The 24,499-nt window shown below is 44.4% G+C and overlaps 1 protein-coding gene across 1 annotated transcript in view; it reads right to left on the minus strand.

Annotated features, from left to right (window-relative positions):
• The window catches only part of MTHFD1L (methylenetetrahydrofolate dehydrogenase (NADP+ dependent) 1 like), a 310,972-nt gene extending 288,150 nt beyond the window's left edge, over positions 1 to 22,822 (minus strand). Inside the window, exons 1-3 of the mRNA XM_077283047.1 lie at positions 22,502 to 22,822; positions 16,979 to 17,063; positions 12,992 to 13,042 (exon numbers count right to left, since the gene is read on the minus strand). Coding sequence (XP_077139162.1) covers positions 12,992 to 13,042; positions 16,979 to 17,063; positions 22,502 to 22,662 — 297 coding nt within the window. The 5' untranslated portion in view covers positions 22,663 to 22,822. The remainder of the gene's footprint in view (positions 1 to 12,991; positions 13,043 to 16,978; positions 17,064 to 22,501) is intronic.
• Positions 22,823 to 24,499: the final 1,677 nt, after the last annotated feature.

A 24,499-nucleotide genomic window follows, 5' to 3' on the forward strand; every position in this document is an offset into this window, starting at 1 on the left:
TGATTTCCTCACAAGTGGCCTCATTCTCTGCGTGGCCCTGGAAAATCTTGCTATCCAGGGATGGGAGGCTAGTGATGTATCAAAGAAAACACTAAGTGCTGCAATCTGTACTTTTAGAGTACTAGGCCGAAGGCCCTTGTCAAATCCGAGTTGCAAGAAATCGAGGATTCTGGGAATATCTGGTTTCGAAACATCCACAGGACCCCCTCCCAAAAAGGAACAATACCGCTTCCAGATTTTGTTGTAAATCGCTGAAGTCACCGGCTTTCTGCTTGCCTGGAGTGTGGTAATGACATCTTCTGACAGGCCTCTGGATCTTAGGGTTTGCCATTCAGGATCCAAGCAGATAGGTGAAGAGAGTCTGGATTCTTGTGGAACACCGGCCCTTGTAGAAGAAGGTCCTGCCTGTTCGGTAGTAAGACTGGTTTCTCTGTTGACATCTTGGATAGTAGAGAAAACCAGCTTCTTTTTGGCCAAAAAGGAATCACCAGGATTACGGTTGCTCCTTTGTCTCGTATCTTCCTGAGGGTCTTCGGTATTAGAGGAAGAGGCGGAAATGCGTACAGGAGACCTTCTCCCCAATACTGAGACAAGGCGTCTACTGCAGTGGCTCCGTCTAAAGGATTGAGCGAGAAAAATGCTCTGGTTTTTGTGTTTGACCTGGTGGCAAAGAGGTCCACCTGAGGTGTTCCCCACTTCTGGCACAGACTGCTGAATACTTCCGGGTTCAGTTCCCATTCTCCGGGATGTACAGACTTTCGGCTCAAGAAATCTGCTACCTGATTCTTGATCTTTCTGCCCACCTGAAAATCTGGTCTGCTAAGTGTTGCAGTGGTGGATGCTTCGGACCTCCCTGATGTCTCAGAAATGCCACTGCTGTGACATTGTCAGACAGTATTCTCACGTGTCTGTCCCGGACCAGTGACTGGGCCTGGTACAACACTTTCCAGATCGCATACAGCTCCCTGAAATTTGACGATCTTGCGGCAATCTGAGGAGTCCATTCTCCCTGGTAGTATGTTCTTCCTATATGACTGCCCCATCCGTATTGACTGGCGTCTGTGGTAACCGTAACACAGGGATCGAGTATCCATGGAACTCCCTCTCTCAGGTTTCCCAGTGTGGTCCACCAGGTTAGGGATCTCTTTACAGACGGAGACACAACCATCTTCCTGTCTAGGGAACTCTGTTTCCTGTTCCAGGATCCTAGGACTTCTCTTTGTAACTCCCGCGAGTGGAATTGGCTCCATTTCACACAGGGTATGCATGCTGTCATAAAGCCGAGTATCCTCATTGCCTCTCTTATGGAGGGGGTACTTCTTCTGAACTGATGAATGTGCCTGATCAAGGCCTCTTGTCTGTCTTCTGGTAAAAAAAGATGTTCTTAGATTGGAATCTAACATCACCCCCAAAAATTTTATTCTGGAATTTGGGACCAGGCAGGACTTTTTCCAGTTCACAATCCACCCCAGCTCCTGTAGGATGGAAAGAGTGAAGTTGCAGTCTATTTTGAGGAGTTTTTCTGATATCGCCATTATCAGGACGTCATCCAGATATGGTACTATGGTCACATTCTGGTTTCTTAGATAGGCCACAACTTCTGACATCAGTTTGGTAAAAATCCTGGGTGCCGAAGCAAGCCCGAAGAGGAGACATCTGAACTGGAAGTGATGTACTATCCCCCTGTTCATTATGGCGAATCTCAGGAATTTTTGGTAGGAGATGTGAATCGGGACATGATAGTATGCATTGCTTAGGTCTAGGGTGCACATCACCATGTCCTTATCTATAAGAGGCGTCGTGGATTTTATAGATTCCATCCTGAATCTTTTGTACCGGACCCATTTGTTTAGTGGTTTTAAATTTATGATCGTCCGGGAGTCCCCGGATGGTTTCTTTATTGAAAACAAATGGGAATAATGGCCCTTGCCTCTTTCTCTAAGAGTATCCGGGGGCCCTTGGCCTCTTCCGTGAAGTCTGCGGTTCTGACCGAGTTGCCTGGGGAAGATTCAAGCTTGAGATAGAAGCCTGAACCTCCTGTCGAATCATGGTCCTCATACTGGATAGTAGCGCCGTCTGCTCATCACCCACAATTTTGGATGTGCACGATTTGCACAATGGTTTCCGCCAATTTTCCGGAAACTTAGTGTCACATATCGGGCATTTATTTTTCCCAGATTTTTTCCTCTCGGCTGTGGGGATGGGAGGCTCAGCCTAGGATAAATAGAGATATGTGTGGGGTACGTAAGTAGGGAAGCAGGGGGAGGGGTGAGCTTTGTGGTATGGCTTTTACATAGCCCACTCACGTGCCCCTGAAGCTGGTCAGTCCCCTCAGGCCTGGTAGTCTCCTCCATAGTAAAGATAACAACCTGAAACGTATAGCCGAGTGCTCCTTTGTCAGGATGGCCGGCGGCATACAGACCCCCTTAGTGAGTTTATATAGGTTTTACCTGGTTGATCCTGCCCTCCTTACCGCCGTTGCGGTGACCGCGCTGTGCCTCTCACCCAGGCCGGCGCTGCTGCCGGCGCCATCTTCCACACTGGCCGCGACCGGAAGTGACGCGGCCGGAAGTGATGGACCCGGAAGCGGCCGCCTGGAAGCGGTCGCCGGAGAAGCTGCGGCCGCACGCTGGAGCCGACCTCCCGCTGGAAGCGGCCGTCGCACACACCCCACGACAGACAGACACCCGGACCGAGAGCCCCCATGAGGAGGAAGCGGACCTGACCCCAGGAGCAGCGCTACACTGGGGAGGCTGAGGGACCCCCCATAGCAGGTATCAGCCGCAGATATCTTGCAGCGGGGAAGGGAAAGGCTGGGCCCCCCGATCCCCACCATCTGCACAGCACCGTCGCAGGACACGCTTGCCGTTCCTATCCACAGTGGGACAGGAAAAACACTGGTGGGTGGAGTGGGGAGGGTCCTTTTAACCGCTTGTTGTTCCTGTCCCACAGAGGGTAAGAAGGACGTCCTCCAATGGTGCTGTCAGGTGGTGGACTGGAAATAATAATTTTTTTACAGTACCATAACAATATGAGAGCATGCAAGTGTGAAGAGAGTCACAAAACGAGGCAATGTTATAGATCGGTACTGCTAAGGCCTAGATGTGCTAGCACAGACAGTGGGAATATTGTTATCTGGCTGGCGAGTATGTACGAAAAAGAAAACAATAGACAATTGAAGACTGATTGTTATCGTAAGCTTACATTCAATCCTCTGTCTAAATTTAGGACAGAATTGCAAATTATCTTGTCAGAGGCTGTTGAGAATGGTATATTAACGAATGAACAAAGAAATGGCTTATGGATTGATGAACCCACTAAGGCAACTATCTATCTTCTTCCGAAGATCCATAAGGATTTATCAACACCACCAGGTAGGTCAATAGTTGCAGGGATCAATAGCATCTGTGATCCCTTATGCAAATTGATTGACCATTATCTAAGACCATTAAGGGATACTTTGCCATCATACCTTCGAGATACAACCGATGTGTTAAAAAGACTGGATGGTATTCAGTTGGAACCCGATATGTATCTGGTGACCTGCGACGTAGAGTCGCTTTACACATCCATTCGCCATGAAGATGGATTACATGCAGTTAAATTTTATTTGGACACTAGTGGATTGGATGGTGGTCTATGTGACTTTATTTTAACTGCATTGAATTTCATTTTGACCCATCATTTTTTTAATGTTTGGGGAGGCCCTCTACCTACAACTCCAGGGAACAGCTATGGGGGTGTCTTGTGCGCCCGCGTATGCTAATCTATCCCTGGGGTTGTGGGAGAGGGCCATCTTCCAAACAGACCCGGTTGCCTTATGTGAAAAGGCAGTTTTTGGGGGGAGATACATCGATGATGTATTGATGATATGGCACGGGTCCCAAAATGAGCTTGAAGATTTCTTTGTGGATCTAAATTGTAACAACATTAATGTCAGACTGACACATAAAATGAGTAGGACTCAGATTGACTTTTTGGCTATCCTCAGTCAGGTTGATGAAAAGGGATATTTACAAACAGATCTTTATCGAAAACCCACCTCTACAAATATCCTGTTAGGGTACTGTCACACTCTGCGATACGACCTGGCCGTGATCGTTGGAAAGTCGTTGTGTGGTCGCTGCAGAGCTGTCACACAGACAGCTCTCCAGCGACCAACGATGCCGAAGGCCCCGGGTAACCAGGGTAAACATCGGGTTACTAAGCGCAGGGCCGCGCTTAGTAACCTGATGTTTACCCTGGTTACCATCGTAAAAGTAAAAAAAAACAAACAGTACATACTCACATTCCGGTGTCCGTCAGGTCCCTTGCAGTCTGCTTTCCGCTCTGACTGAGTGCTGCCGTAAAGTGAAAGCAGATCACAGCGGTGACGTCACCGCTGTGCTCTGCTCTTACTTTCCGGCCGGCAGTCAGTCAGAGCGGGAAGCAGACTGCAAGGGACCTGACGGACACCGGAATGTGAGTATGTACGTTTTTTTTTTTTTTACTTTTACGATGGTAACCAGGGTAAACATCGGGTTACTAAGCGCGGCCCTGCGCTTAGTAACCCGATGTTTACCCTGGTTACAAGCGAACGCATCGTTGGATCGGTGTCACACACACCGATCCAACGATGACAGTGGGAGATCCAGCGACGAAAGAAAGTTCCAAATGATCTGCTACGACATACGATTCTCAGCAGGGTCCCTGATCGCTGCTGCGTGTCAGACACCGCGATATCGTATGGATATCGCTGGAACGTCACGGATCGTACCGTCGTAGCGACAAAAGTGCCACTGTGAGACAGTACCCTTACATGCTTCATCACACCATCCAAGACATTTAATTCGGAATATCCCAACAGGACAATTTCTAAGAGCCAGGAGGATATGCTCTAGTGAATCTAATTTTGAAAAACAAGCCGCGGATCTTCGACAACACTTTTCGGATCGTGGGTATGGGTCACAATGTATTCGTCGGGCCTACAAGCGTGCACAAATGAGCAGTGGGACTGAATTATTAAAGAAGAGAAGTAATAGATCAAACTTGGATTCTAAGGTAAGGTTTATTGCAGATTTTCACTCTAGGAGCGATGAAGTGTACAAAATATTGGAGAAACATTGGATGGTTCTACGATTGGATAAAACCATTGCAAAAATAGTGGATAAAAGTCCATCTGTGATCTATAGGAGGTCCAGTAACCTCCGTGATAAACTTGTACACAGTCACCACAAGAAGGATAAAGAAAAATATCTATTTAATTCTAGGGGACCCTTGTGGGGATGTACGACATGTGGTAAATGTGTTGCTCGTAAGAATATCTGCCCAGCAAAAGACTTTACCAATTCCTCCGATGATAAGAAATATACTATTACACATTCTATCAATTGTACTACAAAGGGTGTCATTTACTATGGTACTTGTCCCTGTAACCTTATATATATATATCGGTATGACATCAAGAGAGTTACGTCGTCGTGTGCGTGAACACGTCTTGGATATCGAAGCTGCTAGTGAAGTAAATGATATAAACATTTTGAAAACGATCCCACGCCATTTCAAGATCTATCACGGCTGTGATTCCTCAAAGTTTCAAGTTAGGGGTATTGATAGAGTTTTTCCTGGAACACGTGGTGGCAATTGGAAAAGGCTCCTAGCACAGAGAGAATCTCTATGGATGTTCAAATTAAATACAATCACTCCAAATGGTCTTAATGACCATAATAGTTTTGTACCGTTCCTTCCAAATTGATTTACTCTGACCTTTTGGCGGTTGTCTTTCTTGCTTGTGATTTTATCTGTCTGTCTTCTGTTCGTTGGGTAGTTTTTTTCGTGTTTATGTTGTATATTCATTTTTATTTTTTTCCTCTTTACAGAGGTTTTGTTGTCTTTGGCCTTAATTCATCTCATTCAGATCCTACCATGGGAGCCGTTTTGTATCTGAGATTGTGGAGTGATCCTATTATTTATTTTTCCAATTTTTACTGTTTATTTTTATTATTAGCTTTTATTTTTTATCTATTATTTTTCATTTCTTATTGTTTTTTATTATTTTTATTTTTTAGCATATTTATTGCTACACCTTTTTGCACACTGTCTTTTGCACTTGTACTATATTTAATTATAAATTACCGTACATATTATCACAAGCTTATTATTTTTTTATATTATTTTTGTGAGTGTCACATACACTTTCTTAGTAATTATAGTAATTTACAGTTAATACCATTACTTGTGATCACTTGCACTCTATATGTACACACATGTATCTTGTGTTTATTTATTTATTTATTTTTTCAGGGTCTCTTCACTTTATTTACCTATTTTCCCGTAGATTACAGCTATCCTTGCGGGGTGTCATGTGATTAATTTGAATTTCAGACTTATGTTTCTTTGGAAATATATCTGCGCTCTATAGAAGTCCCTTTATTTCGAAATACAGCATGATTGGAAACTGTGTTCTGATTACCGTAAATAAGAAGTGTTCATGATTTCGTCAGCCTGGAACTGATTTATACAATCTCGTTGGTGCGGATGTTGTTGGTTGCCATGGACACAGTGGAGTCTGCATTTACTCCTTGAGCACATCACCCGGAGGTCCTTCTTTGCGCTTCAGGAGATGTTCTTCCGGTTACAGGATACGCTGACGTTGTTTTGTTACCATGGACACAGCAGAGTCTGCATTCATTCTCAGAGCGCGCTACCCAGATGTTCTCTACGATCTACGATCTAGGAGATATTCTTCCGGTTGGATGTGTTAATATCGCGGCGGATATATTTCATGTTCTTTCCTTCTTTTTCATGTATGGTGATTATTTATAGGTGTCAGGTGCAGATCTAGTATTAGGGATCTTGTCTGTATACTGAAAATACTAATTTTAACACGAGAGTCAATGCGCCTCTCAGTCATTGGCCAATGTCGAATATAAATTGCCTCGTTTCCAGCTACCCACCACCCCTGGACGAAGCTTTCCATAGCAAAACGCGCGTCGGGTGTGGTGGGTCCCTGGCTCCTGGCTCTTACTGGGTAAGCATATGCTATATACTCTACATACTGACTTTCTTGGCGATATATGTTATATATGGCGGGCAGTTGCGCTCTGGCATTTTTCTACTTATGCTCTTATACTACTGATTGTAGTTTGACTATGTATATTATGATAATGCACCTTATATTTATTACTTGCTCGATTGCTGCTGCTCGCAATTTGAACTGATACTATTTATTTATATATATTTGTGTGAACAATCAATTATATAGTCCTGCTATGTATTTGATATAAACTAAGCCATTTTTTGTAGCCATACCCACCGGTCTTTCCTGTACTTGATTTTTTATATTTTTTTGTGTGTTTTTATTGTTACATACTTGATAATAAAGTTTACATTATCTAAACCAGCATTGTGGGCAATAGTTTTGGTGGATATTTGTAGTTTTTTGCCTTACGTTGGTATATATTATTAGGTTCACTCATTGGTGTTAAACTTCATGTAAGTTGTAAAATTTCTTCGATATTACTTGCGTTTATTTATGAAAAATACGGAAATATGGTGAAAATTTTTTAAATTTGCCAATTTTCAAACTTTGAATTTTTATGCCCTAAAAATCAGAGATATGTTGCAAAAGAAGCTAAAAAAAAGCTACAAAATAGTTAAACAACATTTCCCACATGTCTACTTTACATCAGCACAATTTTTTTTGTTAGGAAATTATAAGGGTTAAAAGTTGACCAGCAATTTCTCATTTTTACTACAAAATTTACAAAGCCATCTCACATTTAAAGTCACTTTGAGGGGTGTACATGACAGAAAATACCCAAAAGTGACACCAATGTAAAAAAAACTACACCCATCAAGGTGCTCAAAACCACATTCAAGAAGCTTATTAACCCTTTACGTGCTTCACAGGAACTGAAGGAAAAAATTAACCTGATGTGCCTAAACCGTGGAAACCCCCCACAAGTGACACTATATTGGAAACTAGACCCCCAAGGAACTTATCTAGATGTGTGGTGAGCACTTTGAACCTCCAAGTGCTTCACAGAAGTTTATAATGCAGAGCCGTGAAAATAAAAAAAATCATGTTTTTCCACAAAAATTTACACAATTTTTTATTTTCACAAGGGTAACAGGAGAAATTGGACCTCAAAAGTTGTCCAATTTGTCCTGAATACGCTGATGCCCCATATGTGGGGGTAAAGCACTGTTTGGGCACACGGCAGAGCTTAGAAGGGAGGGAGCAGCATTTGACTTTTTGAACGCAAAATTGGCTGGAATCAATAGTGGAGCCATGTTGTGTTTGGAGACCCCCTGATGTACCAAAACAGTGGAAACCCCCCCAATTCTAACTCCAAACCTAACCCCAACACACCCCTAACCCCAACCATAACCCTAATCACAACCCTAACCCCAATACAACCCTAATCCCAACCCTAACCACAAAACTAACACTGATCCCAAACCTAACCCTAATCCCAACCCTAACCCTAATCCCAAACCTAACCCTAACCCCAACCCTAAACCCATCCCTAATCCCAACCCTAATCCCAACCCCAACCCCAATCCCAACCCTAACCCCAAACCCAACCCTTATCCCAACCGTAAACCCATCCCTAACCCCAATCCCAACCAATCCCAACCCTAACCCCAACCCTAACCCCAACCCTAAATCCATCCCTAACCCCAAACCCAACCCTAATCCCAACCCTAACCCTAAAGCCATCCCTAACCCCAAACCCAACCCTAATCCCAACCTTAATCCCAACCCTAGCCCTAACTTTACACCCAACCCTAACTTTAGCACAAGTCACGTTTGCCCAACTGTAACCCTAACTGAAAAATGGAAATATTCTATATTTTATAATTTTTCCCTAACTAAGGGGGTGATAAGGGGGGGGGGGGGTGTATTTATTATTTTTCTTATTTTGATCAATGTGATAGACCCCATCACAGTGACCAAAATGAACCAATAGGAAAAAATCTTCCTATTGTTGCCAGGGGCCGGCAGATCTCGGCGGGCGCATTGCGCATGCACCTGCCATTTTCTTCCCGAGAAGATGGCGGCGCCCATGGGGAGGAAGCAGGAGGGCCGAGGAGCACCTGGAGGTACCGGGGGGGGGGTGGGTAAAATCAGGGACTATTTCTCTCTCCTCTGATGTGCGATCACATCAGAGGACGGAGAAATTAAATGGCACACCGGCCTTTTTTTCTTCTTTTTTTTTTTTTATGCGGATGCCGTTATACGGTTAATAACGGCAATCACAAAACCGGGGTCGGTAAAAACCGACCCGAATTATGTTCTCTGGGGTCTTTGTTACCCCTGGCAGCCGAGATCCCAGAGAAAATCCGACTCTGGGCGGGGGCTATACATTTTCCACAACGCCGTTAATTAACGGCGCTGTGGTTTAAGTACCCTTAATTGCCGCCGTGAAAAGGCGTATCGGCGGTTGTTAAGGGGTTAAAATCGGTTTGTGACTCTTTGCACTTGCAATAACTCATAGTGTTATGTTTATTTCAAGAATTATTTGGGTTACTGTTTTTTTTTTTTTTTTTTAAAGTACGAGTTGCTACCCCACTACACAATGTTCCTGGGTGTGCACCTTTGCATCCAAGTCCTTACTGTTCTGATCCTGACTTTTTTGTAATTTGGTTTGTTATTTAATAAAATAGCATTTTTTATACTTTTCCAAGTACAATGATGGGTGATTGTCTTTGTAGGAATGTGGTTCTGTTTTCGTTTTTTCCTTATCTATGTGGTTACTTCATTCTATGAGGGCCATGACTATATTTTTGAAGTTTACATTTTTGTCAGGATGATTGTATCGGTAGGGATTGTGCCTGGTACGGTTCATTTGAATGTGACTGAGCTGTTGTGAGCACCATGTAGATGTGCCTGGCATTGAAGCTACATCAACAAAAGGGAACACAGCACTTGCTGAAGATTGAATTCATACATGTGTGTGAATATATGTGTGCTGCCCAAATATTACAATGACCAACTAAGAACATCATGGGTAGGAAACTACTGTCCTTTTCTCTGGACCCTAGGCAGATTCCTGGGGACCACAGTGCTCGGGCCAAGGATCAGTTCTTTAATTGCTCCTGACACAACGTGCATGCTGTGGTGCATGGAATAAAGGATTAATTCCTGCATTAGGATGTACTTTGTGGGTGGAGTCCATGCCCTCTGTGATCCAGTCCCACCGAAAACAGGAGAGGCAGCCCCGACTCCTCCTGTGATATATGTGCCCCCAGCGTCTCCTGTGATGCATATACTGCAGCACTAATGTCTCAAATGTGATGCATGTAGAGCAGTCTTGGGGTCTCCTATGTGATGTATACAGGTCCTTCTCAAAAAATTAGCATATAGTGTTAAATTTCATTATTTACCATAATGTAATGATTACAATTAAACTTTCATATATTATAGATTCATTATCCACCAACTGAAATTTGTCAGGTCTTTTATTGTTTTAATACTGATGATTTTGGCATACAACTCCTGATAACCCAAAAAACCTGTCTCAATAAATTAGCATATCAAGAAAAGGTTCTCTAAACGACCTATTACCCTAATCTTCTGAATCAACTAATTAACTCTAAACACATGCAAAAGATACCTGAGGCTTTTAAAAACTCCCTGCCTGGTTCATTACTCAAAACCCCCATCATGGGTAAGACTAGCGACCTGACAGATGTCAAGAAGGCCATCATTGACACCCTCAAGCAAGAGGGTAAGACCCAGAAAGAAATTTCTCAACAAATAGGCTGTTCCCAGAGTGCTGTATCAAGGCACCTCAATGGTAAGTCTGTTGGAAGGAAACAATGTGGCAGAAAACGCTGTACAACGAGAAGAGGTGACCGGACCCTGAGGAAGATTGTGGAGAAGGACCGATTCCAGACCTTGGGGAACCTGAGGAAGCAGTGGACTGAGTCTGGTGTGGAAACATCCAGAGCCACCGTGCACAGGCGTGTGCAGGAAATGGGCTACAGGTGCCGCATTCCCCAGGTAAAGCCACTTTTGAACCATAAACAGCGGCAGAAGCGCCTGACCTGGGCTACAGAGAAGCAGCACTGGACTGTTGCTAAGTGGTCCCAAGTACTTTTTTCTGATGAAAGCAAATTTTGCATGTCATTCGGAAATCAAGGTGCCAGAGTCTGGAGGAAGACTGGGGAGAAGGAAATGCCAAAATGCCTGAAGTCCAGTGTCAAGTACCCACAGTCAGTGATGGTGTGGGGTGCCATGTCAGCTGCTGGTGTTGGTCCACTGTGTTTCATCAAGGGCAGGGTCAATGCAGCTAGCTATCAGGAGATTTTGGAGCACTTCATGCTTCCATCGGCTGAAATGCTTTATGGAGATGAAGATTTCATTTTTCAGCACGACCTGGCACCTGCTCACAATGCCAAAACCACTGGTAAATGGTTTACTGACCATGGTATTACTGTGCTCAATTGGCCTGCCAACTCTCCTGACCTGAACCCCATAGAGAATCTGTGGGATATTGTGAAGAGAAAGTTGAGAGACGCAAGACCCAACACTCTGGATGAGCTTAAGGCCGCTATTGAAGCATCCTGGGCCTCCATAACATCTCAGCAGTGTCACAGGCTGATTGCCTCCATGCCACGCCGCATTGAAGCAGTCATTTCTGCCAAAGGATCCCCGACCAAGTATTGAGTGCATAACTGAACATTATTATTTGATGGTTTTTTTGTTTGTTATTAAAAAAAACTTTTATTTGATTGGACGGGTGAAATATGCTAATTTATTGAGACAGGTTTTTTGAGTTATCAGGAGTTGTATGCCAAAATCATCAGTATTAAAACAATAAAAGACCTGACAAATTTCAGTTGGTGGATAATGAATCTATAATATATGAAAGTTTAATTGTAATCATTACATTATGGTAAATAATGAAATTTAACACTATATGCTAATTTTTTGAGAAGGACCTGTATATACAGAAGCCCCCTCCACTGTTTAAGTTCTATAAATGTAACGTGAGCAGTGATTTCTAACTGTGAGGAGACAAGTAGTTTAATATACATCTGTGTTCAGACTCATACCGCAAAGGACAACGCAAACCAGGGAAAGCAGTTGTGAGTAGCAACATGATCACTACCACCTGACATCACAGCCGCACCAAAGAGAAGCCATTCCGGCCATCACATTGGTGGGGAAAGTTAATTAAATGTTTGACCAAATATAGCCAGATAAAATGTCAAGTTGACAATTTTGTACGGCTCCTGAAAGATGGTCTAAATATGCAAATGGCAGTTGGCAGAAAGAAGGTCCCACACCGATGAACTACATCGCATTCTAATGCTCAACTTGGATCAGAGCAGGACAAGATCTGTTTCACCAATCTCACTTTCAGATCCGTCATGTTCACAGATGGTTGAATGCTTCTGTAAGACTAGGGCCCAGATTAATCAAGACTGGCGTTGTTCACAAGAATTGAAGAGTGACGATCACTACGCACCTAACCCAACCCCAGCTCCGCTCACTTCGTCAAAGCTAGCCAAAAATTGTGAGAATGCAAAAAGTTGCGAAATTTTAGTTCAGCGTTGCGCCAAAGTTTTGTGACTTTTTAAAGCATGTTACTGGAGGTAAAAGCTTTGATGAATCAGGCTCCAAGGGTCCGAGTGCCGTCTGATAAAATATCGGGCAGCACTTGGACTTCATGCAGATGTGTGAGTGCACCATTAGTGTCATTGCCCCTTCGTGCAGTCAAATCTCCAAGTTCAGAAATGTATTACCTAGCCCAAGAAAGTAAACTGGAAAATCCACGAACGTAGCTTCTAGTGGTCAGCACAATTCTAATTGTTCATGTAGTAGGAATTTTAGGCCACAGTATAAGGCCCATGGATGTTTTCATACTGCTGAGCCAAACGATTTGCAAGATCCTGGTCCAGGAGCCATGTTGGCAGTCCAGGACTATTGTGTCAGAGCAGAGATGTCAGGCTACAACTACTAATCAGACGAGTCGCCAGCAGAGAAGAACAAACTCACCTCTTGTGCAAAGTGTCTAGTTGTCTGCAAGGTCACATCATCTTTGTTTGCCTGCAAATGACAAGTACAATGTGAATGTCTTACATTAGTAAAGGGTGCGACATTGGCAGCTCATGAAGGGTGGCCTCACATCACCACTGACGTGCTTGTAAGAGAACACACGCGTGTCCATCCTTCATATCTGCCATCTGTATTTAGGGTCAACCAGCATGCTGGAATATGTTCCACTATTTTGTGTTGCTTCCCGATAATGTGCTATTTTCACAAACGCCGACCCCCAGCTGCAGTATAAATATAATATACTCAGATAATTTTACTTATATACCGACAAATTCTCCAGCACTTTATGGTCTATACATAACCCAGCTGAATAGTAAAGTCAATACAAAGTAACACATAGTTCCACAGTAACAGGAGATGCGAGTGTCCTGATCACAAGTTTACAATCTATAATCTCTTTATCTACACACCATGCCTTCCTCACCCTTGCCAGGTCCAGTGCCGAGTCTCAGTCCCTGCCCCCGATGTCTGTTATTGTCTGCAGCACTGAAATCACATGATAGTGCTGCAGTCCATAAAGAAGCTTAATGGCTCCACAAGTTGACAGAATAACCTACTGAGTTAAGTTATTGGCTGTAGCGATGTCAGCGCTGCAGACAATCCAAATAATGGGCGCAGCAGTAGAGACTTCGCATTAGATCCTGGAAGAACAAGTAAAATACAGGCTTTTTTGCTCCTTTTAAGTGAAAAGAAGCCGGAACATTGATTTTTTTTTTTTAACTGGCAGACCCCATTAAAGGGGTTTTATTTTAAGATCTATCCATTTTTTAATTGGCGTTGTGACTGGTTATACTTATAGTAATACGCTACATGTGTACTGATCAGTATTTGTAATTATTTTGGGATATCTTGGCTACCACTATACAATTGGGGACCACTTTTATACAGATTTTCATATTATGAACATTAACTACAAAGCTTGTAGGCGACTGACTCATCATGATCCAAAGGTATATTTTTCCTGTACCTTGTTAACCAGTTAGAGGGAATCTGTCAGCAGGTTGTTGCTACCTTGTCTGAGAGAAGCCTAGTGTAGGCAAAAAGAAGCCGAATCCAACGACGTATCACTTAGATTTCTGGATGCAGCCGTTCTGACACAATCAGAGCCTTTAGATTTTGAATAAAGCAGAGCTGAGAAAGCTAGTCCCGCCCACACCACAGCTAACCCCGCCCACACCAGGCTCTCCATGTGCAAAGTCCATAGACAGGGAGGTGCTTAGTTGCTGGACTAATGTTGTCGGCAATGTTAATCTCTTAGTGATAAATCTTTCACAGTTAGTAAACCGAAGCACACAGCACTTTGACAAGTGACACATCCCTGAATTCTGCGTTTCAGCCTCTATCTCCTGCTGTCTTCAGATTAGATAGCAAAAACTTAGATAGCAGCAGTGGAGTTACATTGCCTGATAGCACTGCTTATACTTATATGCGGTGTCTAACACCAGCCACAAACACTGGATGCAGCTCGCATGTCAGATCATATTGTGCCTGCCATCAGAGCGGCAGCGGAGTTACACCACCTCATAGCTCTGTTCCAAATTATTATGCAAATAATATTTCCTCATATTTTCTCTAAATTACCTATCTGAATTGCAGTCATTGTTATTTTCCAGTCATCTACTATTCTAGTATAATTGCAATGTTTTGGAACAAACTGCCTAGGAAAACAGTATATTTAAAAAAAAAAATAAACACTCAAAATGCATGTTCCAAATTATTATGCACAGCAGAGTTTTCAACCTTTTTTTTTTATTTTGAACAAAAAAATGGTCAATTGTGAAGTTATAAGCATTATCAGCTTATTACAAAATGAAATCAAACAGTTTTCAAGTAAAAACTTTATTCTAGGTGATGTTACCCCTTGTTGGAAAGAAGCTTCTGAACTCTCTCGTCCATTGAATTTGTCAGTTTTTGGATGGTTTCTGCTTCAATTGTTTTGCATGTGGACAGAATCCCCTCCCAGAGCTGTTGCTTAGATGTGAACTGCCTCCCGCCATCATAGACACTCCTTTTGATGATGCTCCAGAGGTTCTCAATGGGGTTGAGGTCAGGGGAAGATGGTGGCCACACCATAAGTTTGTCCTCTTTTATGCCCATAGCAGCCAGAGATGCAGATGTGTTTTTTGCAGCATGAGACGGTGCATTATGCATGAAAATGATCTTGCTGCGGAAAGCACGGTTCTTCCTCTTGAACCATGGCAGGAAGTGTTGTTTTAGAAACTCCACATAGATTATGGAGTTCATCTTTACCCCTTCAGGGATCATAAAGTGGCCGACAATCTCTCTCCCCATGATTCCAGCCCAAAACATTACTCCACCTCCTCCTTGTTGGCGCCTTAGCCATGTTTTCATGGGGTGTCCATCAACCAGCCATCCTCCACTCCATCCATCTGGACCATCGAGCGTTGCACGGCACTCATCGGTGAACAAAACAGTTTGGAAGTCAGTCTTCATGTATCGTTTGGCCCACTGGAGCCGTTTCTGCTTCTGTGCAGTGGATAGAGGTGGTCGAAAGGATGGCTTACGCATAGCTGCAAACCTCTGAAGGACCCTGCATCTTGTTGTTCTGGGGACGTTGGAGGCACCAGCAGCTTCAAAAACTTGTCTGCTGCTATGACAAGGCATTTTTGCAGCTGCTCTTTTAACCTTAAGCAATTGCCTGTTGGAAAGAGTCCTCAATTTTTCCTTATCAGCACGCACACATGTGTGCTGGGAATCAGCTACATACGTCTTGATTGTGCAATGATCACGATGAAGTGTCTTGGCAATGTTGATTGTAGTCATGCCTTGACCTAAATACTCCACAATTTGTTGCTTCTCAGCAGCTGACACATCCTTTTTCTTTCCCATTTTGGCAAAAAATGTAGGCTGCTTAATAATGTGGAACAGCCTTCTTAAGTAGTCTTGCCTTTATTTGGACACACCTGCCAAACTAATTTGCACAGGTATCTGCAATTGCTTTCAGTGATATAAAGAGCCCTGACACACATCACCATCAATGAGTTTAAATGACAAACAAAAAAATTCTAACCTTCTCACTCCTAAACTCTTTGTGCATAATAATTTGGAACACAGTGTAAATATGGCTAATATAGGATATGTCAGGCATAATTGCTGACACTTTTTTTCTTTTTCTTATATTGGATGATATAGGCTTTACTTTGGCTGATAACATATAGCAGCGCTTATAGACATCTTAATTGTCATAATAGGATGTCAGTTGGTGTCTAGTGTTAGACATTGTCTGCTTGTATCACATTTAGCCTCACATCCCCTATGTGGTTCTACAGGTCCCGAGACCCAACACACAATAAATATAGATTTTATGAAAACCTGACCTTCAATTAAATAAGCAGCAATGGTAATGGATATATCTGTACATTCTAACACTATAATCGGGACCTCAGTGGTCTCCGCTGTGATAATCATACAACTCATCTAGCAGTGACCCAATATACATCCTAATTTGTGTGTATGTGGATTTTATTGATTTTAATATATACTGTAATATTATTACTATATGAAAGTAATAAAAGTTTTAATTTTATTCACACAAAGGTTTTTCCCCTTTCCTACTTGTCTGGAAAAATAAATAGGATTATCTGTCAGGAGTTGGTATTAAAAGAAGAGAAAAAAAAATAAATAAAAAGTTGGTATATAGTATTTTGTGCTATAGTAACACTAAAGTCTTTGTGGCAGAAATAGATACATTCTTTTTATTTCCCCAAATTTCAATAATCCCCATAGAACAGCCTGGTAGTTTAGCTCTGCTGTACGACCTACTCCTGAATGATCCCTACTGATATAATTGTAGATCCATGGTATATGGGTGCAGGCCGAGCTTTATTAGCAAAATCACATCACCATGTTGGTTATTAAAAGAAAACCATCTGGAGAGCTGCACATCACATCACATGCTCTACTTACTTGAATTATAGCCAGAACTGGCTTGAAGGCTGCATTTTCGTTCTGCAAGGTCCTGAATGTGTCTTTTGAAAGTTGTATTACGTTCCTGCAGAGACAGAAGCAGAACATCACCCATCTGACCAGCATAGAACAAATACAGATAGGTTTGTATTCACATGCACCAGCAATGCTGGAAACCTGCAGCGGCCCTCGCCTTTCTCCCTGCAGCGGCCCTCGCCTTTCTCCCTGCAGCGGCCCTCGCCTTTCTCCCTGCAGCGGCCCTCGCCTTTCTCCCTGCAGCGGCCCTCGCCTTTCTCCCTGCAGCGGCCCTCGCCTTTCTCCCTGCAGGACCACACTGCCATGACAATCTGCTGTGCAGTTCCTGCAAAACTAAGCGACTGACTAAAATGCCCTGATGGAATCACGCTGGCACTAGCTCATACTCCCATGTGGGTCTACAACCAAGAACAGGCCATGTATAAATGACATTTGCCTCTTAAAGAATCAGAAAAGTTGGGTCATCATGTCCAACCCTCTGCTCAATGCAGGATTCACTAAACCATCTCAGACAGATGTCTGTCCAGCCTCTGTTTGAAGACTTCCATTGAAGGAGAACTCACCACCTCTCATGGCAACCTGTTCCACTCATTGATGACCCTCACTGTCAAAAAGTTTTTTCTAAGGCCGGGGTCACACTTGCGAGCGCAAAGCGAGAAACTCGCGCGAGTCTCTCGTATCAATACCCAACACTGCCGCCAGCACTCGGGACCGCTCCATGCAGCCACACTCTCCGGTCCAGTGGCAGTGCCGGGTATCGATGCACGAGTTTCTCGCATTGCACTCGCAAGTGTGACACCGGCCTTATATCGAATCTGTATCTTCTCCCTTTTAGTTTCATTCCATTGCTTCTCATGTTTCCATGTGCAAATGAGAATAAAGATGATCCCTCTACACCAGACCCTGGCAATGTGCGTCCTACGGTCCACATCCGGCCCTTTGGCTATCTCAGTCCGGACCGAGACAGCAGAGGGGCTGGAAAACAGAGGTCCACGGGCTGCACCATACCAGTCTGCTCGCTGTCTCCATCTGCGCTGACTTCATTGGTCAAGGAGGGGTCCCGGCCACTTCCTCCCCCAATCAGCGTGTGAAAAAGCTGACACGATGACGTCATTTCATCGTGTCAGCGCACAGGAGATACACAGACAGAAGCAGAGAGCCGGAGAAGGGGACAGAGGAGTATGTGGTGTTTGTTTTTTTTTCAGGTGTATGGGATGTTTGGGTGGGCATGGGGAAGCTATGGGGGCGTTGTGTGCTGCACAATGGGAGGCTGTGTGGGGCTCTTGCGAAGTATATATAGGGAGGCTGTGTGGGGCTCATGTAGTATATGTATGTATGTATGTATGTATGTATGTATATATTATGCTGTGTGGGCTCATGCAGGATAGATAGATAGATAGATAGATAGATAGATAGATAGATAGATAGATAGATAGATAGATAGATAGATAGATAGATAGATAGATAGATAGATAGATAGATAGAGGCTGTGTGGGGCTCATGCAGTATATATGGGGAGGCTGTGTGGGGCTCATGCAGTATATATGGGGAGGCTGTGTGGGGCTCATGCAGTATATAGAGAGGCTGTATGGGGCTCATGCAGTATATAGGGAGGCTGTGTGGGCCTTATGCAGTATATATAGGGAGGCTGTGTGGGGCTCATGCTGTATATAGGGAGGCTGTGTGGAGCTCATGCAGTATATAGGGAGGCTGTGTGGGGCTCATGCAGTATATAGGGAGGCTGTGTGGGGCTCATGCAGTATATAGGGAGGCTGTGTGGGGCTCATGCAGTATATAGGGAGGCTGTGTGGGGCTCATGCTGTATATAGGGAGGCTGTGTGGGGCTCATGCTGTATATAGGGAGGCTGTGTGGGGCTCATGCAGTATATAGGGAGGCTGTGTGGGGCTCATGCAGTATATAGGGAGGCTGTGTGGGGCTCATGCAGTATATGGGGAGGCTGTGTGGGGCTCATGCAGTATATAGGGAGGCTGTGTGGGGCTCATGCAGTATATAGGGAGGCTGTGTGGGGCTCATGCTGTATATAGGGAGGCTGTGTGGGGCTCATGCTGTATATAGGGAGGATGTGTGGGGCTCATGCAGTATATGGGGAGGCTGTGTGGGGCTCATGCAGTATATGGGGAGGCTGTGTGGGGCTCATGCAGTATATAGGGAGGCTGTGTGGGGGCTCTTACAATATATAAGGGGGCTCATACGATATACAGAAGGGGCTGTATTTGAGTTCAAACTATATATAGGGGATGTCAGCATACTTAATTGTGCTCAATATTAAGTGATACAATTAATATTATAATTATAATATATTGATATTAATATTGAGCAGAATTAATTTCAGCCTATTGGTTCGGCCCTCAACAACAGTCATGGTCTCTCATGTGGCCCCTCGGGAAAACTAATTGCCCACCCATGATCTACATTGACATCCCTTCAGATATTACTAGACAGCTATTAAGTCTCCACTTAGCCTTCTTTTTTGCAGACTAAACATTCACAGATCCTTTAACCGTTCCTTGTAGGACATACTTTGTAGACTGCAAAGGAGTCGTCAGTTAAGCAGGAGGAGGCGCTGCTGGGCGAGGATTAGACCTGGAGCAACAGAGGCTTCAGATCTACCATAGCACTTCAGCCTCATCTGCATATCAATTACACATGGATTTCTCAGTAATGGGGGAACGGACTGGCTGTGTCAAGGTGTTGCTGGACGTGTCTTTGAAAGAACTACATGCACATTTAGTTTGTGTTGGGGAATCTGGCAGCAGGATTTCAATAGGATTCAATACACATGGGCAGTTTTCTGAACAGATTAGCAAGTGAAAAATCTTCAGCATAATAGAATACTGGCTAGGCAGATGCAATGTAAGGCTATGTGCACACGTTCAGGATTTTTCGCATTTTTTCGGCCGTTTTCCGCTGGAAAAAAGCTTAAAAAAACGCATACATAAGCATCCCATCATTTTTAATGCATTCTGCAATTTTTGTGCACATGATGCGTTTTTTTCCGCGAAAAAAAAGCATCGCAGTAAAAAACACAGCATGTTCATTAATTTTGCGGATTTTTTGCATTTTTGCCGCCATTTTAATGCATTGGGAATCTCTGGAAAAAAACGCAAAAAAAAAGCGCGAAAAAAAACGCATGCGGATTTCCTGCAGAAAAAGTCCGGTTTTGTTCAGGAAAATTCTGCAAAAAATCCTGACCTGTGCACATAGCCTAAAAGTTCTCATTTACATGTAACATACATTTTCTGGACATAAGCTGACGTATGGTTATAAACAAAAGAAAAAGGAGTACCAAGCTACCCATAAAATTTGGTCAAATATTTATTAGCAATAAATATAAAAGGTATCACACCAAATACACAATAATATTAAAAGAATTCCATAGACAAATAAATTCAATAGTGAAGGACACAGACAGAAAGATTCAACACAACTGCATATATATATATAGGCAGGACCAGGGGATAAAAATGTTCTATGTATTGCAACATTGTCATCAAACAGTGGATAGGTTTAGGACTAATCAAATCCTCATAAAACCCCACAATTATGGCCCAAAAGTGGATATCCAGATCTGTACACAGTATGCATCAAATAAAGCAATAGTATCTCACCCAAATAAGTCCGTGCAGTTGGTTGAAAAATGCAGCCCCAACGCACGTTTCGCAAGGGCTTCCTCAGGGGCCACTATTTGATGACAATGTTGCAATACATAGAACATTTTTATCCCCTGGTCCTGCCTATATATATGCAGTTGTGTTGAATCTTTCTGTCTGTGTCCTTCACTATTGAATTATTGTAGTCTTTTACAGTCGGGAGCGGCTGCATTAGCATCGCTCCTGGTTGTAACTGTATTTACCCATTCAGATGGATTTACAGCGTGGGACATGACTGTATGGCAGACAGGTATGGGATATTGTTGCTTTTTTTATTTTGGAATTTGTTACAGGAGAACGAGGGTCTTCGGTTCGATTGAGCGTACAATAAAGATAATAAAACCCTGTGTCTTTCTTTCATGAATTATTGTGTGTGTGTGTGTGTGTGTGTGTGTGTGTGTGTGTGTGTGTGTGTGTGTGTGTGTGTGTGTGTGTGTGTTTTTAACCCTTTATTACTATTGGATTAATAATGGATAGGTGTCTTATTGATTCCTCTCCATTATTAACCATGCTTAATGTCACCTTACAATAGCAAGGCGACATTAACCCCTTATTACCCCATATCCCACCGCTACAGGGGAGTGGGAAGAGAGTGGCTAAGTGCCAGAATAGGCGCATCTTACAGATGTGCCTTTTCTGGGGTGGCTGGGGGCAGATGTTTCTAGCCATGGGGAGGGGGGGGGCAATAACCATGGTCCCTCTCTAGGCTATTAATATCTGCCCTCAGTCACTGGCTTTCAAACAAGTTTCTCGGGATCGGAAGGAGCCACAGTGGTCGGACCCCCGGCAATAAGATCCCTGGAGGACACAGACTGAGCAATTTCAGAGCTCATCATAGTGCAAAATTGCTCCTGTCTTGGAGATGGAACTGGGCCCGTTTCCTCTTGGACCCTGCACCAATAACATGGCCGTCCCTGGATCGGATAGCTGTCCCCATCCTTTGGATATGAGATTATGTTTAAATGTGAGAACGTCCCTTTTCTATTGTGGGGAAAAAAATTGAATCTTTTGAAGGAAAAAATAAATAAATTAAGTATATATACACACACACATATTTCCCTCCTCGAATCAGTAAACAGCGGCTTTTTTGATGTGAGGTTATGATGGCAGGAACGCGCCTAGGCCAGGGTGAAGTAATTTGGGTATAGGGCATCACTATCTGTATGCACATAGATTCTAAAGGCATTTAACCCTTTAAATACACCAATCACTTAGTATTTGTGAAAATGAGCCAATTGCCCGCTCTGATGCCAGCACTGACGCCTTTAACCCCTTTGTGGCCTGTCAGGAGCGCATACTTTTCTGTGTAATGATAATTTAAGATCAGTGGCGTAAAGTCTTTTAACCCTTTTGAGAACACCCTTCAGTGCCCACTTTGATGCCCATTTTTGTGCCACTTTTCTCCGTTCTGCATCTGCCTGTTAGTGTATCCCCCTCAGGATGATCCCTGCATGTAGTTTATTAGTGGGATCATTTCTGCCTCTTACTAATCGTGTAAACACTAGAACATTTTGTGAGCAAGAAACTGCTGAACCAACATCAGCATCGTGCTGACACGGAGAATCTCCAGCTGATAAAGCATGCTGGGATTTGTAGTGGTCAGCTGCTCACAGCCAGTTACTGCCTTCATATTATAAACTACAACTCCCATAAGTCTCTGCGAGCTGCTGCCAAAAAGGCATTGCTACTTCCTAAAAAGTTAGATCGATCCCCCCCATTCCATTCATCGGATGGTAGCTCCCGAGTGTACACGCAGCATGACACAGGACTGCTCCACAGGAGCCACCCACACACGCAGATGTGCACTGTCCATACCTGGCTACGGTGCCGTGTAGCTCCTGTGCGCTCCTCCACGCCGTGGCTGAGGATGGACGGACGCCAGTGACTGCCCAACCCGGGTATCTGTTGCTCAGGATCCCAGGCAGGCGGCTGTACACACTGCGGAGAAGCGGCCAACGCATGGTGACAGGCAGCATGTGACGGAGAGCACCGAGCGGCACTTTAGGGAGCGCAGTAGCGCACGAGGGCAGGACCCTCCCACAGTGGGCGTGGCTTCATCTGACGGAGAGCACCGAGCAGCACTTATTACTATGGGAGGGCACGAGGGCAGGACCCTCCCACAGTGGGCGTGGCTTCATCTGATGGAGAGCAGCACTTATTACTATGGGGGAGCACGAGGGCAGGACCCTCCCACAGTGGGCGTGGCTTCATCTGATGGAGCGCACCGAGCAGCACTTATTACTATGGGAGCGCACGAGGTCAAGACCCTCCCACAGTGGGCGTGGCTTCATCTGACGGAGAGCACCGAGCAGCACTTATTACTATGGGAGGGCACGAGGGCAGGACCCACCCACAGTGGGCGTGGCTTCATCTGACGGAGAGCACCGAGCAGCACTTATTACTATGGGAGGGCAGGACCCACCCACAGTGGGCGTGGCTTCATCTGACGGAGAGCACCGAGCAGCACTTATTACTATGGGAGCGCACGAGGTCAAGACCCTCCCACAGTGGGCGTGGCTTCATCTGACGGATAGCAGCACTTAGTACTGTGGCTATGTGCACACGATGCGGGTTTGCTGCGGATTCGCAGCGGACTTTTTCCATGCAGAAACGCTGCAGATCTGCACAGTGATGTAAAGTATAATGCTATTCAATGGAAAAAAAAAAAAAGCTGTGCAGACAGTGCGGAAAAATCAGTGCGGAATTGCTGCAGAATTCAAAGAAGTGCATGTTACTTCTTTTGTGCGGATCTGCAGCGTTTTCACTCCTCCATGTTAAAATTCCGCAGTGGCAAAATCCGCACAAAATCCGCAACAATTCCGCATAAAAACCGCACAAAATCTGCATAAAAACCGCATCAAATCCGCGGCTGCATATTCTGCCAGGAGATGCGGATTTTGTGCAAAAAAATCTGCACCTCTTTTCCTACGTGTGCACATACCCTATGGCTATGTGCACACGTATAATGGTCCACGTCGGATTTTTCCGCAGTGGATTTGATAAATCTGCAGCAAAAACGCTGCGTTTTTGCTGCAGATTTTGTTGCGGATTTACTGCGGTTTTTCTGCGGATTTCACTGCGGTTTTACAACTGTGGTTTTCTATAGGAGCAGCTGTAAAACCGCTGCAGAATCCGCAGAAAGAAGTGACATGCTGCTGAATGTAAGCCGCTGCGTTTCCACGCGTTTTTTTTCCGCAGCATGTGCACAGCGTTTTTTGTTTCCCATAGGTTTACACTGTAATGTAAACTCATGGGAAACTGCTGCAGATCCACAGCGTTGTCCGCATCGTGTGCACATAGCCTAAGGGAGCGCACGACGGCAGGACCCTCCCACAGTGGGCGTGGCTTCATCTGACGGAGAGCATCGAGCGGCACTTATTACTATGGGAGCGCACGAGGGCAGGACCCTCCCACAGTGGGCGTGGCTTCATCTGACAGAGAGCATCGAGCAGCACTTATTACTATGGGAGCGCACGAGGGCAGGACCCTCCCACAGCGGGCGTGGCTTCAAGGGTCTCTTAAAAAGGCAATGCCGCCCAGTCACTGAGTGTGAGTAGTTGTGCGATGCCGGCTGCTGTCATGTATGCCGGTGCGCCTGTAGGGGGAGCAGCATGGGAGGACTTTTACATACACTTTCATGGAATGGTCGTTATGTGCCAATCAGTAGAACCCACACCTTAACTTCTCTCGTGGCACTGTAGAAATCAACCCCCCTGTCAATGTTCTTGGTGTACCCAAGGACACGGTCTGGTTTGTGCACCTGGGCAGAGGTGTAAGGGAGACGAGCAAACCATAGGTACCTGCGTGCCGGAA

Source organism: Ranitomeya variabilis, chromosome 2 (genome assembly GCF_051348905.1).
Source record: "Ranitomeya variabilis isolate aRanVar5 chromosome 2, aRanVar5.hap1, whole genome shotgun sequence".
In the NCBI taxonomy this organism is placed as follows: domain Eukaryota; kingdom Metazoa; phylum Chordata; class Amphibia; order Anura; family Dendrobatidae; genus Ranitomeya; species Ranitomeya variabilis.